The 18171-nt window shown below is 39.9% G+C and overlaps 1 protein-coding gene across 3 annotated transcripts in view; it reads left to right on the top strand.

Annotated features, from left to right (window-relative positions):
* Positions 1-18171, top strand: part of ALG8 (ALG8 alpha-1,3-glucosyltransferase) — a 28475-nt gene that overhangs the window by 4484 nt on the left and 5820 nt on the right. The window contains exons 2-10 of one of the 3 annotated variants that reach the window (XM_027765685.1): positions 1093-1208; positions 2433-2626; positions 6256-6365; positions 8231-8298; positions 12063-12189; positions 12458-12561; positions 13541-13661; positions 14483-14622; positions 16677-16816. In XM_027765685.1, coding sequence (XP_027621486.1) covers positions 2523-2626; positions 6256-6365; positions 8231-8298; positions 12063-12189; positions 12458-12561; positions 13541-13661; positions 14483-14622; positions 16677-16816 — 914 coding nt within the window. In that variant the 5' untranslated portion in view covers positions 1093-1208; positions 2433-2522. Of the gene's footprint in view, positions 1-1092; positions 1209-2432; positions 2627-6255; positions 6366-8230; positions 8299-12062; positions 12190-12457; positions 12562-13540; positions 13662-14482; positions 14623-16676; positions 16817-17084; positions 17459-18171 lie in introns of those variants that run through there. The other 2 variants (XM_014593011.2, XM_006161896.3) reach the window with 2 other exon arrangements.

Here is an 18171-nt window from a genome sequence, read left to right as displayed (position 1 = left end):
CTCTCTCTCTCTCTCTCTTTCTCTCCCCCTCCCTCTCTCTCTGGTGACATGTCCTATAGCAAATTAAAAATAATAATAACAATGGGGCCGGCAGGTGGCGTGGTGGTTAAGGTGCCAGACTCCCACATGGTCAACCGTAGTTCAAGTCCTAAACCTGGTGGCTTGATTTCTCACTTTCTTTCTCTCTCTCTCTCTCTCTCTCTGTCTCTCTAGTCACACGCTGCCAGGTCCTGGACTTGAACTGCAGTCAGCCATGTGAGAATCCAGAGTCTTAAACCACCATGCTACCTGCTGGCCTCAAATAAATACTTCTTTAAAAAAATAGTTTTTATCGGGAACCAGCAGTTAGCGTAATGGCTATGTCGCTGGACTCCCACGTAGTCAACCGCGGTTCACACCCCAGACCCGGTGGCTTAAAACTCACGCCGGGCGCGTGTGCGTGCATGCCCAAGATCCTGAGAGGAGAATGGAGGAGAAGGGATTGTAGCATAACCATCCCCCCTGGGGGGTGATTTCTCGCTTTCTGTCTCTCTGTCTCTCTCTGTCTGTCTGGTGAGCTCACGCGCCCTATAGTGAAAATCCCTCAAAAAAAATATATAGTTTTTATCCAATTCGATTCTATACATATTTTACACGTATATATAAACTGTTACACAATAGTCCATGACATAGATCCTACCATCCTTGTTATATGGATGAGAAAACAGGGACCAGCAGTTAGCGTAATGGCTATGTCACTGGACTTCCATGGTGTTTACAACGGTTTTCCCGGACCCGGTGGCTTAACACTCAAGCCGGGCGCGTGTGTGTGCATGCCCAAGATCCCTAGAGAACGGAGGAGAAGGGATTGCGGTGTGGCCATCCGCCCTGGGGGGGGGTTGATTTCTCGCTTTCTGTCTCTCTGTCTCTGTCTTTCTGGCGAGCGCACACACCCTATAGCAAAAACTTCTCCAAAAAAAAAAAAAAGAAAGAAAGAAAGCAGTGAGGAAGCCAGTGAAATACAGTATTTTTAAATTTGCATATTTTTTATATGATCTGTGTTTTCATTTACTCAGTGACTTGTTTAATTTATGATTATTTAACACTTAACAGTATACCGGCACCTTAACCACCATGCCACCTGCCAGCACTAACTAAATGCTTAAAATACAAAATGACGTAGAGTGGTTTCTGCTCTTTAAGGATCTCCCAATCTAGTGAAATAAAAAGTGAGTAGCATGTGTGTACCATTTTGTTGTTTATAGGTATTTTGTATGTATTATTTCACTTAATCTTCACAAAACCTTGTTTTACAAATAGAGGAGTTGAGCGTCCGACCTACAGAACTCAAACCCATGCTAGTTGATCATTTATTGCTGTATTTAGAGGAGTAAAACCTTGTCATAATTGTTTACTATTTTAAGTTTCAGAATAATTTTCTTTCAAGTATTCATGTTCTTTTTTGGTTTTTAGATTTTTGCCATAAGGCAAAATTAATAAATGTGCACTCCCCAGAGAAGAGACAGAGGAGAGAAATGAGAACTCAATCACCCTCCAAGGGGGATGGCCACGCCACAGTCCTTTCTCCTCCTTTCTCCTCTCAGGAGTTTTGGGCATACACACACATACGAGCAGTGTGATTTTTCACGCCCCCAGATCCTACACCCTTACCTCAGATGGCCATGCAAGAATCTAGCCGCCTTAACCACCTGGCAGACATGGGAGGTTAGCAGAATGCATGTGTGTGGAGTACATGCACTGTGTGTACATGTGTGTATCCCAAAGAACAGGGCAGATCACAGAAGCTTCTGAAAGCCTACTGCAAGGAAGGAAAGAAAAGCATATGGAGCTATTCTGAGTGAGGAAAACAGCTCTGGAATCCTATTTGGGATTACTAAATTTTAAAGTATTAATTAATTATTATTAGAATTTAACCAGAGAGAGAGAGAGAAAGAGAGACAGAGAGAGAGAAGAAGGGAAGGAGGCTGGGAGGGAGAAAAGGAAAGTGAGAAAGCAAGCTGCCAGGTCTGGGACCTGAACCATGGTCAGCTACGTGGGAGTCCAGTGCCTTAATCCCCATGCCACCTGCAGGCCCTGGGACTATTTCTTTTTGTTTGTTTAAGAATTATTTAACTTTATTATTTTATTTTATTTTAATTTGACCTCCCACCTCCCATGTCCACTACCTGCTGGACCAGAAGTATTCTTAGTCCTTATCTTCTATTTAAGGAAATCAAAAACTATATTAAATACCTTAGGATTCAGGTTTCAATGTTCTGATCTGTCTTATGTAAGAATTGCTCTATTAATTTAGGGCATATTTTCAATGCAGTTTCACTTCATTGTGCTTTTTTTAAGGACCAGAGATTAAAGTTTTAAATCTTCACCTTATATTTGCTTATTCACTTACTTAGGATATGTTTCATCTGTGATCTTTTTTTTTTTTTTTTCAGGCAACTTCAGAGTGGACCTTGGATTACCCTCCTTTTTTTGCATGGTTTGAATATGTCCTGTCACAGGCTGCCAAATATTTTGATCAAGAAATGCTAAATGTCCGTAATCTGAATTACTCCAGCCCAAGGACTTTACTTTTCCAGAGATTGTCTGTCATCTTTACAGATGCACTTTTTGTGTACGCTGTCCACGAGTAAGTCTGGGGAGTATTGTTTTGCATGGCAGATATTGAGGAAGTACCATGGCTTATTCTTGATGTAGGGGAAACAGTGTTTACGGAATAGCCAGTGCTGGAGCAGTGAAACACTTTTGTGTTTTCAACTGCTGGAATAATTATAGTAATCAGTCTAGCTATATCTTGTGGAAGAAACAGGGATGAAATGGGGTTACAAAGCAAAGGTGAGATAAGAGGTTGTGAATGTTTGAAAAGAAATAGTCCCGGGGCCAGCAGGTGGTGTGATGGATAAGGGCACTAGACCCCCATATGGTCAACTGCAGTGCGAGTCCTGGACCTGGCAGCTTGCTTTCTCACTTTCTCTCTCTCTCTCTGTCCCTTTCTGGTCAAATTAAAATAAAATAAAATAATAAAGTTAAATAATTCTTAAACAAACAAAAATAAATAGTCCCAGGGCCCACAGGTGGCATGGGGATTAAGGCACTGGACTCCCACGTAGCTGACCATGGTTCAGGTCCCAGACCTGACAGCTTGCTTTCTCACTTTCCTTTTCTCCCTCCCAGCCTCCCTCCCTTCTTCTCTCTCTCTGTCTCTCTTTCTCTCTCTCTCTCTGGTTAAATTCTAATAATAATTAATTAATGCTTTAAAATTTAGTAATCCCAAATAGGATCCCAGGGCTGTTTTCCTCACCCAGAATAGCTCCATATGCTTTTCTTTCCTTCCTTGCAGTAGGCTTTCAGAAGCTTCTGTGATCTGCCCTGTTCTTTGGGATACACACATGTACACACAGTGCATGTACTCCACACACATGCATTCTGCTAACCTCCCACGTCCGTTCTCATGGAGCTTATGTCATAGACAACACAAACCCTACCAAGTGCTTAAGGTTGTTTCTGGATTCTTTCCTTCATAAAAACTCTTATTTTCAGTTGTATTTGTAGTTTATATTTTTATGTTTTTCATTTTTAGTTATAAATTAATTTTAAGTAGCTGGTTACACATGTTGAAGATGTCTTGCACAGGGGCTTCCAAGTAGTGAGTTTCCAGTTAATGCAGATTTCCGTTCTTTGCTAACACTTAAGCCTGTTGGTGTGATTGTGACAGAGCTGTGACTGGTGTCCATCCAGTGACCTTTGTCACAAATGAACCTTTTCTATATGTGCAGCCTTCTGGGCTGAACCCTTGCCTCAGTCATGAAGGAGTCCCTCTGGAATGCTTTAACCCCTGATCATTCTATTGAGTAACTCCTGTGTGATGCTCTAATTTTTGGTCAATGTATGCCCTGGTAAGAGTTGGCATGGAAGGTGAGTCATAATATGCTTATTTTGAGTCAAAATGTGTGACTCCAAGCTCCCAGAGAACGTGATACTGTATATGTAGCAAAGGAGAAGGAGTAGAATTCTTTTCCATCTGCAAAGTAGTGAGAATAATTAAATAAAATGGTTAAAATCTATGTGCCAGTTTCCAGAACCAGGTTACAGATTATTAGGTTATTTAATTTTCTTAATTATGCTATAACATTACTGAGGAAACAGACTCCATGGGGAACAAGCAGAACACTTTTATTAGCCCCTTTTTAATTGCATCTATTAGTTGTTTTAATTTGTTTTTGGTTGTATTGATATTCAAGTGTATGCTTTTTTTTTTGTAAGAAAGGTTTTTGCTATAGGGTGCATGTACTCACTAGAGAGACAGAAAGCAAGAAATCACCCCCCATGGGGGATGTCTGTGTTACAATCCCTTCTCCTTTCTCCCTCATTTTCCTCCCAGGATCTTGGGCATACACACACGTGCCTGGCATAAGTTTCAGGCCTCCAGGTCCGGGACTCAAACTATAGTTGACCATGTGGGAGTCCAGCAACATAACCATTATGCCATCTGTTGGTTCCTGCATTTTTTTTCATTAAGAGGTTTTTTTTTTTTTTTTTTTTTTTTTTTTTAGAATTTTTTTTTTTCACTTTTTTTTCTTTCTTTCTTTCTTTCTTTCTTTCTTTCTTTAATTTGACTAGAGAGGGACAGAGTAAGAGACAGAGAGAGAGAGGAAAGTGAGAAAGCAAGCCACCAGGTCCGAGACTCAAACCGCAGTTGGTCATGTGGGAGTCTAGCACCCTCAACTACCATACCACCTGCCATTTCCCTTTGAGAGAGATTTTTGAAGGACCTGCAGATGGTGTAATGGTTACATGGCTGGACTCCCATTTAGTCAACTGCAGTTCAAGTCCCAGACTCAGCAGCTTAAAACTCACACAGGGTGTATATGCATGTGTGCCCAAAATCTCAAGAGGAAAAGGGATTGCAGTGTGGCCATCACGTCTGAGAGGGTGATTTCTCTCCTTTCTGTCTCTGTCTCTCTCTACTTCTTCAGCAAGCATACATACCCAATAGCAAAATTAAAAATAGTAATACATAATTTCTTAAGAGTACTTTATTTGACTTTATTTATTTATTTTATTTTGACCAGAGAGGGACAAAAAGAGAGAGGGAAAGTGAAAAACCAAGCTGCCTGGTCCAGGACTTGAACCATTGTTGATCATGTGGGAGTCCAGTGTCCTCAACCACCATGCCACCTGCCGGCCCCCATGATTTTTTTTAAATGACCCATATTCCTCCACCTATGATTATCACTGGTAACATTTTGGTGCATGTTTTTTTAGTCTTTTTTCTGAGTCAGAGTAGAATTTTCATGAAATAAAAATAAAATCATACTGTGTTTCACCTGTTATTGTCATCTAATAATATATCTCAACATTTAAATTACACTCACTTTTACAGAAGTTTTTTTTTTTTATTGTACAATCAGGAGTTGCAAATGTACAACTATGTTCTCAGTTTAGCTGATGTGATGATCTATAATTTAGAGTGCTAAATCTCTCTGGTCTGTAGTTTTTACTTTTAAGGCCTAAAATTACACATCACTTGCAAAAAGTTTTCAAATCTTTACTTTTAAGTTTAAACACTGCTTTTTTTCTTAATTTTTCATTTTATTAAATGAAGACTTTGTTCAAGTCATAGTAGCCAAGGAAGAGATATGGAACTAACCGTGAGGAGTTTGTTTCTGCTACTTTTTAAAAAAAAAAATTCTTGATAGAGCGAGTGAGTGCACACACATGCAAGAGAGAAGCAGTCTCCAGCAGGTTCTAGGTCACTCCACAATTCCTCTCCCTTAGAACTCCCTCGTCAGGTCCCTGAGGATATGTATGTGCCCTAGCTGTTAACCACCTTTTTAAGTAGTCAGGAATAGCATGAAAGCCTGGCTGCAGTGGTACAGTGGTAACATGCCACTCTGTGATGCTGAGGCCATATGGAAGGTCAGGGTTCTGTTCCCAGGTTTCCTTGTGCAAGCCAGGTGTACATGCGCCTGTGATAACAGCTGGCTAGGAATCCTGGGCGTGGGGGGTGATTGCAGTATGAGACCTGTTAAGGGTATCTGTCTTTCTCTTGTCTCTCTCTCATGGAAAAAAAAATAAGTAAACTTTAAAAAAAAAGAGTGGCACGAAAAAATCAAAAAGTACAAAAAGAGGAGAACGACATGGACAGTTTGTCATGAATGCCTAATAACATGTATCAGAGTGTACTCTGCAGAAGTATTATGATGTTCTAATGAAGATCAAAGTTGTTTCTGTTTCTTTCCTGACGTTTCTGTGTAGGTGCTGTAAATGCATTGATGGAAAAAAGGGGGGTAAAGAACTCACAGAGAAGCCAAAGTTTATTCTTTCGGCATTACTGCTGTGGAACTTCGGGTTGTTAATCGTGGACCGTATCCTTGATGTTCTCTATTATTCCCTTATTTATTCAGATACACACACACACACACACACACACACACACACACACACACACACACACATGCATATACATGTAAGACTGTTTCTACCCTGATGATTGTAAATGTGTCAGATAGGGTTGCAGGCTCTCAAAACTGTAGTCTTTTTCCAATTTTACTGGTCTCTGGTTGCTAGAGCACTTTGTCCCTAAGAAGTTAGCAGTGCTATGTGAAAACCAGTTAAACCTACTGAAATCTGTTAACTGTCTTTAGATTAATCTAATCCATTTGTATTAAATGGTTTTATAATACATCATTCCAAATACCTTTTATAGGAAAGGGCATAAAACAGTGTCATATATGAGCACCATGAAGCTTCTGGTTTTTTCCTACCATCTTGGCTTCGTGCATATTAGTAAGCAAAGTTCTTTTTTTTTTTTTTTTTTGAGAGGATTTTCACTATAGGGTGCGTGCGCTCGCCAGACAGACAGAGAGAGACAGAGAGACAGAAAGCGAGAAATCACCCCCCAGAGGGGATGGCCACACCGCAGTCCCTTCTCCTCCATTCTCCTCTCGGGATCTTGGGCATGCACACACACGCACCCGGCGTGGGTTTTAAGCCACCGGGTCTGGGACGTGAACTGTGGTCGACTTACATGGGAGTCCAACAACATAACCATTATGCTAACTGCTGGTCCCAGTAAGCAAAGTTTTTAAATTCATAGGACCTGCACATAGTTAAGATCCTGATGATAAGGCAGAGCGCTTTCATCACTGGACTCCCATATGGCCAAACACTGCTTGAGCCCAGGACCCAGTATCTTAAAACTCATGCTGGGTGTGTGTGTGTGTCCAAGATCCTGGGAGGAGAATGGAGGAGAAGGAATTGCGGCATGGTCTTCCCCGCTGGGGTAGGGGTGATTTCTCACTTTCCCTCTCACTCTCTCTGTCTCTCTCTCTCTGGTGAGTACATACACCCTAAGGCAAAAATCTTTTAAATAAAAAAAGGAAATCTTAATGTTAGAAGCCTAATATTTTACATTTTTTATAGAGGTATCCTGGTGTGGAAGAAAACACCTAGATTTTGGTTTCATTCTGACTAGGACTTAAATCTAGTTTATTTTCATGTTCACTTTAGGTCCATGAGCAGATTGATGACTCTAAGCCTTAATTTTCTTATCTCTAAATTAACTCTAAAGAGGATAATTTAATTAATACATAAACAGTAGAGTCCAGCATACTAATGATTTTCAGTAACTGTTAGGTCCCTTCTTTTCTCATCCCTAATTCTTTCTTTTTTTTTTTTTTTTTGTAGTGGTTTTTGCCTTAGGTTGCGTGTGCTCGCTTGAAGAGAGAAAGAGACAGAGACAGTGAGAAGGAAAGTGAGAAATCAGCATTCGCGCCCCCCAAGAGAGATGGCCATGCCGCAATCCCTTCTCCATTCTCCTCCTAGAATCTTGAGCACCACATACCCACGCCCAGTGTGAGTTTCAAGCCACCTGGTTTGGGACTCAAACTGCCGTCAGTTATGTGAGTCCAGCTATCTGCTGGCTCCTCTCATCCCTAATTCTAAAAATAAAACAAAAACCTCTTGCCCCTTAGCTATTATGCCTTTAAGATAGAAAAAGCATATTCAAGTTTTCTGTTTTCTTTCTTACACATACATTTTAACTATGCAGTTCATTTAAGATTTGACTCTTATTTATAGAAAACACATTTATGGAAAGTCCAAAGAAGTAATTATATTTTTGTCTACAATTTACCTACGAGGAATAGCAAGATTTGCGATTTTTGTAATTAGTTGGCACAGTTAATTAGGCATTTGTAATTTCCATTGTCCTTCCTTGACGTAAGTTCAGATATTCATTTTCAGTACAATGGTTTTTTATTTGGGTTGATGCTACTCTCCATTGCACGATTATTTCAGGTAAACACGAAATTGGCTAAGTGGATTTTTTCCCCTTTGCTTATAAAGGCTGCAGTGTAGTGGGTGATGGGTAAATTTATTTGACCAGCTTTTTGTTTTGTTTTGTTTTGTTTTGTTTTGTTTTAGTTTTTGCCATAAAGCGCATGCACATCCCAGAGAGAGGCAAAGAAAGGGAAAGTGAGAAATCACCCCTTGGGGGGATGGCTATTCTGCAGTGTCCCTTCTCCTCTATTCTCTTGGGATTTTGAGCACTCGCATACACATGCCTGGCATAATTTTCAAGCCATCAGGTCTGGGACTCAAGCTACAGAGTGAGCCATGTGGAATCGAGCTACCTTAACCTCCATGCTACCATTTGGCCCATCTGTTTTGAGTTGCCAAATGCTATAGACAACTTTAATATATATCACAAATTTCATCTTTTTTGACAGTAGTTTTCTTTGTTTCATAGATGAGAAAATTATATTCTAAAACTTATAATACTCTTAATTTTGTAATTTTATACTCTAATTATACTCTAAAAAAACCTATTAGAATGTGACAGGCCTGAACTAAACTTAAGTTTCTACATTTGGTTGATATGTTTTATGTAGGACTGAAATCCGCAGTTTTTGAAATATATTAACGGTGGTAGCAGCGCTTTACCAGCGGAAGCACATAGCATAGTGTGATGGAAAGTACTGGACTTGATAACAGATAACACAGGTTGAAATCCTTACTGACACTAATGAGTTGTGTAACTCAGACAGAGGTTACCAAATGTATTAGCTACTTCAGATGAAGTATATTATATGTAATATCTTTTTAAAGTGCATCCATTTATTTATTTATTTTAAGGTTGTTTATTTCTTCCATGAGCAAGGGGGAAAAGAGGGACAGCACCCCCTACAGTCCCAATGCCACGATCCACCCCCAGATCACAGCATGTGTTTGCCTCATGGACTCAGGGAGGTCTCTAGACTTGACCCAGGAACCTTCCCACATGGAGTTGCCTCAAAGAACATGGCATTTTTCCACTGTGCCCGCATCCCTGCATACAGTATCTTACTGAGTTAACCTCATAACCATCCTGTGACACTATCCTCTTGTTATAGAGGACAAAATCAGAAATTCAGAAATGTGGGACCTCTCTGTACACAGAGTCAGAATCTTTGAAATGAGATTTAGAAGTGGCCAAGGCATTTTGATACACTGTCCAGTTTGGGAATTGTGTATCGAAGACAAGTCATTTAACTCTCTTGGCCTCGGTTCTCTCGTTTAAAAGATGAAATTTATCCCTGCATTCTTATTTTAAAATAGAGCTACCTACCTGACAGGGACTTTGGAACAATAAAATTTAATCATCTGTTTTAAAGTTCTTTGTCGACTGTAAAAGTTAGGGTAGACTTTACTCTTTTAACCATAAAATAGCCACATAGTGCTTAGAACATAATTGGTGTTAAAGGAGTGATTATTGGATATGGTTAAACAAATGAACTAAAATGTTACTATAGAATCAGCTTAGTCTTATCTGGATCTTAAATAAGTTGTAAAAACAGATTGGGAAGTATCCCATTCCCTTCCTTATTATACCTAAACCTACCTATTTTAGACCACACCTGATGAGACAGTGAGAGAGGGAACTCGGGCTCTCGTGGTCCCTTTGGCAATTTCACTTGCTGAACATCAGGACCATTATCTCATTTGATCCTGTGAGGTAGGTAGAATTTAGATTTTAGTTATAGTCAACTTCTTTTTTGTTTTTTAAAAATCAAAATGCTTTTTTCTTTTTTTTTTTCTTTTTTTTTTTTTTTTGGGCCAGAGGGTACATGTACTCACCAGAGAGAGACAGAGAGGGAGAGGGGAAAAGTACCCCTCAGTGGGACATGGTCATGCTGCAATCCCTTTTCCTCCCGCTCTTCACCCTGTTGGGATTTGGGGCATACTCATTGTGTTTTTCAAGCTGCTGAGGCCAGGACTCGCTGCAGTAGGCCATATGAAATCCAGCTTCCTTAAGCACTGGGCTATGAGGCTGGCCCTAAAATCAGAATAACCTTTAGTTCTCCTAAAGTTTGTTTGCTAGGATCAAGTATTATATACCTAGTGTCTTCACCCTGGTAGCACTATGTTACCTACTCATCTATAATAAAATATTTAAATATTTTTGTAGCACAGCACCCCATGTATTCATTTATTCTCACTCCCAGCCTCACTTTGGAAATCAACTCTAGCTACGGTCCAATAGTAAGAGGTGGGAGTAATTGACTCCTTGAGCCCTGACTCCTTAGAGAGTGTCCGTAGTGTGTTGTTACTGACGATTTATCCTGTATCCAGCCTCAGGCTTAGTACTTATTAAATGTGTATTCAAACAGTGAATTTACGAGTCCACTAGACTCAGTATTAAAGCTAATTAGACTCATTAGCCTGTGTTTCTCATTGTTTGTATTTATCTTGTATTTTGAAAACTTTTTATTCTAGAAAATTTAAGTCATAAAAAAGTAGAGAATGGGCCGGCAGGTGGTGTGATTGTTAAAGACACTGGACTCTCATGTGACTGACTGGTTTGAGCCTCGGACTGGGCAGCTTACTTTCTCACTTTCTCTCTCTCTTTCTCTGGTCAAATTAAAACAATAATAAAGTTAAATAAAATTCTTTAAAAAAAAAACAGAGAGAGACAATAGTATAGTTATTTACATATGCACACACACAGGACTTTTTGTTTTTAATTTGCCAGAGGGGTACATGTGCTCACTGGAGAGAGAGAAAGTGAGAGAGCACTCCCTCTCCCCATGGGGAATTTTCATATCACAATCCCTTCTCCTCCCTTTTCTCCCTCTTAGAATTTGGGGTACGTGTGTACATGTGCCCAGCATATTTTTTTAAAAGAATTATTTAATTTTATTTATTTATTTATTTTAATTTGATCAGAGAGAGAGTGAAAGAGAGAAAGTGAGAAAGCAAGCCACCAGGTCTGAGACTCGAACTGTGGTTGACCATGTGGGAATCCAGCGCCCTTATCCACCACGCCACTTGCCAGCCCCATGCCCAGCATATTTCTCAAACCACCAGGTCTAGGACTCAAACCATGCATTGGGTCACATGGGATTCAGCGGTCTTAACCATCATGCCGGTCCACACAGAGGATTATTTTAAGGCAGATTGCAGGTATATTACCTATGTATTATATTTCAGAATATATTTTAAAAGTTATTTTTCTATTTTTGAATAAACTTATTTTTGAAATAAATTCAGTTTTACATAAAAGTTACAAAAATTGCTTGGAGAATTCTTGTTTGTCCCACACCCATTCTCCTTAAGCTTTACCGTATTACATGACCACGATACTTTCATCAAGACTGAGAAACCAGGGCTGGGCCCATAACCTAGTGGTTAAGAGAGCGGGATCCCAAACGGCTGTTGGCCCTGTTTGAATCCTGGCCATAGAGGCTTGAATGACATGCTACACGACCCAAATCCCGACAGGATGAAGAAATGGAGAGGAGATTGCAGTGTGACCTTATTCCACTGGAGGGGGCATGTCTCTCTCTCTCTCTCTCTCTCTCTCTCTCTCTCTTTCTGGCAAGTGCATACACTCTCTGGCAGCTCCAACATTAAAAAAAGAAGAGAGACTTAGGAACGAACATTGGTATGATACATTCAAATTTCACCAGTTTTTCCACTAATGCCCCTTTTATATCCTGGGATTCAATCCAAGATTATTGGATTCATTGTTGCATTCATTTACCCTGAATTTTAAAGTGATATTTTCTTGTTAAATATTCTAGAAAAGGCATATGGAAGGAGCATTTCTCTTTGCTGTTCTCCTGCATTTCAAGCACATCTACCTCTATGTAGCACCAGCGTATGGTGTATTTCTACTAAGATCTTACTGTTTCACTGCAAATAAACCAGGCAAGTTTTGATGGTAATAGCAAAACCTTTTTTTTTTTTTTTCTACTTACCATATTGACTGTGTGGTTTGCTTGATAGAGGGTCTATAAAACACAATAGATAACTCTCAGCTACTGACCTTAGAAGCCCTTTACCTATTCTGATTTTTCTTTGCTCTCACCACATCATAAAAATGGGTGCCACATCAGGGGGTTCTTCTAGTTTTAGCACATGGTATGGGTTGTGGGTTTCCATGCTCCTGGCTAATGATAATGTTCTTTTTCTATAGATGGGTCTATCCGATGGAACAGTTTCAGCTTTGTCCGTGTTCTTTCCCTGGGACTGGTTATTCTCCTAGTGTCCGCTCTTTCATTGGGTCCCTTCATAGCCTTGGTAAGACTTTTTGTTTTGATAAAGTATTATAAATTTTTTCATGTTGTTTTGAAAAAAAATAATAAAGTCAAGAATATATGAAATAAATAAAAGCTCTTTCTTTTTTCTCAGGCTCTTATGTGCATGTTCAAATATGTGTATCTTGAACTATATGTTACACATACCAGCCCACACACAGACTTGGTCCTCATTATTTGCAAAGCCACTTACTTAAATGGATTCCTAACTTCAAAAATCAAGACAACAGCAGGGTACCAGCAGTTAGCATAATGGCTATGTCGCTGGACTCCCATGTAGTCGGCTGTGGTTCAAGTCCCAGACCCAATGGCTTAGACTCACGCCGGGCACATGTACATGCATGCCCAAAATCCTGAGAGGAGGATGGAGGAGAAGGAATTGCAGAGTGGTCTTCTTGAGGTGATTTCTCGCTTTCTGTCTCTTTGTCTCTGGCGAGTGCACATGCCCTATAGCAAAAATCTCTCAAAAAAAAAACAAAACAAAACAAAACAAAAAATGACAGCAGTCATGCATGGACACCAAACATTCGCAAGTACCAGATGTTCAAATGTGGTTTTCTCCCCCTTTCTGCTCCACCCTGAAATCAAGCATTATTCTAATTCCTACTAAAACTGAAAATCACCACAGCCTTTGGTGCTCTCCGCTCTCCCCTTTGCTCCAGGAGCCTTGGATAAGCGGCAGTCTGTGCTCTCCCTTGCACCTCGCAGATCTATCCACTATTGTGCTTGTGTGGTAATAGCACGCCCTGATATTCAGAAAACCTGTGCGTATCTTGTCCCACTGGATAGTTGTTTCTGTGAACTGCTCAGGACTGTACAGCCATTTGCTTGAGGAAGGGAAGACTGGAACCTAGACCTCGTAACTTTCTGCATGCTAGGCCAAAGACAGTTCCCCAGCTCTCTTTTTTGAATTTGAGAAGATTAATGACTATTTAATCCATTTTTTTTTCTCTTTTCCACAGAACCAACTGCCTCAAGTCTTTTCCCGACTCTTTCCTTTCAAGAGGGGCCTCTGCCACGCGTACTGGGCTCCAAACTTCTGGGCTTTGTACAACGCTGTGGACAAAGTGCTGTCTGTCATCGGTATGGTAGCAAGCCTTCTTGCTTAACCTTCTCCTACAGAAAAGGAAGGATTCACAGTTGGGCTATGACGTGATCAGACTGCCTTTCAGAAACCTTGCTTCATTTCAGTGGTGACAGCAGATTACTGTCATGCTGCCTGCCAGCATGGTTCCTGGAAACTTCACAAATTTCTTATTCTTTTTTTTTTTTTTTTTTTGAGAGATTTTTGCTATAGGCCTTGTGCACGTACTAGAGAGATAAGAGAGACAGAAAGTGAAAAATCACCCCCCAGGGGGGATGGCTATGCCACAACCCCTTCTCCTCCATTGTCCTTTCAGGATTTTGGGTACACACACACATGTTTGATGTGAGTTTTTAAGCCCCTGAGTCTGGGATTCAAATCGTAGTCAGTTACATGGGAGTCTAGTGACGTAACCATTCCACCATCTGCTGGTACCAAAAGTCCCTATTTTTATGTAAAGGGCTGCTTTAAATACCAGAAGCATTTTTTTTTATTTAATTTTATTTATTATTTTTCATTTGTTAGTGTACACTCACCAAAGAGAGACAAGAGAGGGAAAGAAAAAGTGAGAAAGCAAGCTACCAGGTCTGGGATTCAAACCACAGTTGGCCATGTGGGAGCCCAGAGCCTTAACCACCATGCTTCCTACTTGCCTTACCAGGGCATTTTAGGTCAGACAGTACAGAATTAAATTCATGAGATCTTGGCCTTGAAGCAATAAGATTTAGTAGCTGCTTTTTTCCTCAAGGGATTGATTGGTAAAATATGGTGTTCCTTTGGTAGAAATGAAAATAAAATAAAATGTCTGCTTATTTTGTAGGTTTGAAACTGAAACTTCTTGATCCCAACAAGATTCCTAAGGCCTCAATGACAAGTGGTTTGGTCCAACAGTTTGAACATACCGTCCTTCCTTCAGTGACCCCCTTGGCCACTCTCATCTGCACTCTGATTGCCATATTGGTAAGAGCTCAAGAGATGATTCTTACTTACTGACTTTTCTCTGCTTTTTTATTTCCCTTAAGGCTGAATGAATTTTCACGTTCTTTTGTTTTTTGATGTTTTTGCCATAGGGCACATGCACTCACTGGAGAGAGAGTAACTGAGAAATTACCCTCCAAAGGGGATGGCCATGCCGCAATTCCTTCTCCATTTTCTTCTTGTGATTTTGGGCAAGCATGCACATATACCTGGTGTGACTTTCAAGCTATCAGGTCCAGTACTTGAACCGCAGTCAGCCATGTGGGAGTTCAGCACCTTAAACACCATGCGATGTGCTGGCCCCTGAATTTTCATTTTTAAGCTCTTCGTACTGTACAGTAAATTCCATGACTGTTATCCTTCTAGGATGGAAACATTTACTAGCAATTCTTAGAGTAACTTTTAACAGTAAGGAGGAGTGGTTCTTAGCCCATCTGTTCACCATGGAATAAGGAAAAAGAAGGGTCCAGGGAGAGGGAGGCAGGGACCAGGCTGCGGAGAAAGAGGAAAAATATTTTGTGGCAGGAACATCCAGATTCTTTTTCATGCTCGGTTGACTGATCAAACTTCCAGAAGTATCTAGGTGGTAGAATATTTTCTCTTGATGGTCGTAACAAGTTGAAAAGTGGCTCTTTGAGTATCAGATAGAGCCTGATAAGAGTCAGATACTGGTAGAGGCTTCATTCATAGTTGTTTTGTTCGTGATCATGGTAACCCCAATTTCATGATAAAATGTGAGTGAAATTCAATATGAACAACTCAGTCCTATCAGTAATTATTCCCATTCTTAATTTTGGCTTCCTAATGTTCAAACCTCCTCACTAGCCACCTTGATCCCACCTAATTAAGTGGCAGTGGGATATCGGTAATTAAGCTCTGCTGGTCTACTTGGTCAAATATTCTAGCTGAAATAAACCTTTTTTCCCTAAAATCTTAGCCTGATAAGCTGTTTCATAAGTCAGTTTTATTGTAAATTAAATTCCAACACACAAAGCGAGATTTTTTTTACTATACCAAGCTTTTTCATAAGTCAGTTTTATTGTAAATTAAATTCTAACACACAAAGCGAGATATTTTTTTACTATACCAAGCTCTTATATATATATATACATTTAATTGCTATACATCATTTAGATTATAAAGAGAGTTTATCCAGCATGATATACACCTCAGTCCAGCCCAGTCGAGAATGCTATACATGTCCTCATCAACAAATAATACCTGTGTCCACAAATGTCTTACCTCTCTATATTTTTCCCCAAATTTCCTTTCCTATGCTCTTCCCCTCCCACACTCTTCCCACTTGGTCTCTAGTATCCATAATGATTTTTAATGCTTTTATGTCCTCCAGTCTTTCAGTCTGTACCATAGAGTATGGACAGTCGGTATACGTTAAGTGGAGACATACAGTGTCTCTCTTTCATAGTCTGACTTGCTCTAGATGTTTATTAATATAGTAAAATTTAATTTATTGGCCCCAAATAGCTGTGATATAATTTGTCTAAAAAGATTCAGTAATTATTATAAGCTAGTTATAAAACTGTAATAAATTTTGGGGCCAGCAAGTGGCATGGTGGTTAAGGGCACTGGACTCCCACATGGCTGACCACAGTTTTAATTCCTGGACCTGGTGGCTTGCTCTCTCACTTCCCCACCACCACCCCCTCTCTCTCACTCTGTCTCTCTCTCTGGTCAAACTAAAAATAAATAAATAAAGTTTAAAAAAGATTTTTTTAAAACTGTAATAAATTTTTATATGGTGTGTTGTAGAATTTAATTGTCATTTATTATTAATTCTGATATGTAGAATTCATCTGAATGTGTTAAGTATTTACTTACAAATGACTGTTCTGAGTACTTGCTTTTATGCCAGCTTTTGGTGGGCTGTGCAAAAAGTGATGAATTACATCAGTTCAATGAAGAATGGTCTAGGATCTGTTTCTCAGAGATGATACAAATTGTATTCACATGAACATTGTTTCTGTAAAGCCTGCTTTAAATGATACTGAAGTTTTATCTTTGCCTGTTGTTTCTAGCCCTCTGTTTTCTGTCTTTGGTTTAAACCCCAAGGGCCCAGAGGCTTTCTCCGATGCCTAATTCTTTGTGCCTTGAGCTCGTTCCTGTTTGGGTGGCATGTCCATGAAAAAGCCATACTCCTGGCAGTTCTCCCCATGAGGTAAGCAGTTAGCTCACCCAGCCCGTGTTTTTGGCACACTTCCCAGTGATCCTGCTGTCTTCCATTTGCTTTGTTCCTTCTTGTCATGTTCAGAGATATAGACAAAGGCAAAGATGCATGGGAGCCAGTTTCTTCTAGGAAAAAACAGGGATGCTTAGCCTGGGGTCCTTGACACAGGAAGGTTCCGAAGTGTGCAAATATGCATGTACTGGGCCAACTGGCGACGTGGTGGTTAAGGCAACTGTGTCTCCCGTGGCCAACCATGCAGTGACTCCAGGACCAAGCAACATACCAGGCTCCTGAATGTCTCTGCCCAGAATCCCGAGAGGAGATGTAAAGGAGAAGAAATTATGGCATAGCCATCCCCTCTAGCGGGTATGTTCTCGCTTTCACCCTCTCTTTCTGACAAGTGTGCACCATCTTCTGGCAAATTAAAAAAAAAAAAAAATGCATGTACTTATTTTGCATTGCTGGGAAGGGTGCTATTGTGATCAAGTACTAGGACGCCAGGCTATTAGGTCTGGATACTGGGTGGCAGCATGGTGTATAAAAGGCTTGGGCTTCAGCATCATCCCATCTGTGAAAATAGAGTCCCAAGGTTCCTTATTGAGTGTTGTTAGTTCAAGTATGGATTGAGGGGCCAGCAGATGGCGTAATGGCTATATCACTGGACTCCTACATGGCCGACCACAGTTCAAGTCCTGAACCCAGTGGCTTAAAACTCATGCTATCCTCGTGCATCCCCAAAATCCCAAGAGGAGACTAGAGAAGGGATTGCAGCATGGCCATCTCCTTTGAGGGGTGATTTCTCGTTTTTTATCTCTGTCTCTCTCAGTATCTCCAGTGAGCACAAAGCCCTATAACAAAAATCTCTCTTTTTTTTTTTTTTTTAATTTTTTAACAATTTGTTTATTGTTTTCCATGGTAACCAAATATACGTTTATTTTTAGCTGTATTCTATTCAGTTAATAAATGCATGTGTTTCTTTTTTTTTTTATTTTTTTTATTACATTGGATTACATATAACTTTACATTGACTTCCATTGCTTTTTCAAAAGGGAATGCCATGCATGTCAGTCAATACAGAGGCATCGATCTCCCCGCTTTATCATTCAAAGTCTTTTCCATGCATTTCCCAATAATTATTATTATTATAATTTTTTAAAACAGTCAATCACTATTTCTCATTTTGCTTGTTAAAAGACTTCACCCATCATGAAATACTTCCCAGACCAGTCCAGTTGAGAATACTATACACGTCATCTTCAACAGATAATAAACCATATCTGTTTCTCACGAACATCCCCTCTATTGTTCACTTGCTATCTTTCTCTATCCTCTTCTCTTTTTTTTTT

The sequence above is a fragment of the Tupaia chinensis genome, unplaced genomic scaffold (genome assembly GCF_000334495.1).
Source record: "Tupaia chinensis unplaced genomic scaffold, TupChi_1.0 Scaffold139431_1, whole genome shotgun sequence".
Classification (NCBI taxonomy): Eukaryota; Metazoa; Chordata; class Mammalia; order Scandentia; family Tupaiidae; genus Tupaia; species Tupaia belangeri.
The sequence above is the reverse complement of the archived record's forward strand: the minus strand, read 5'-3'. Positions and strand labels throughout refer to the sequence as shown.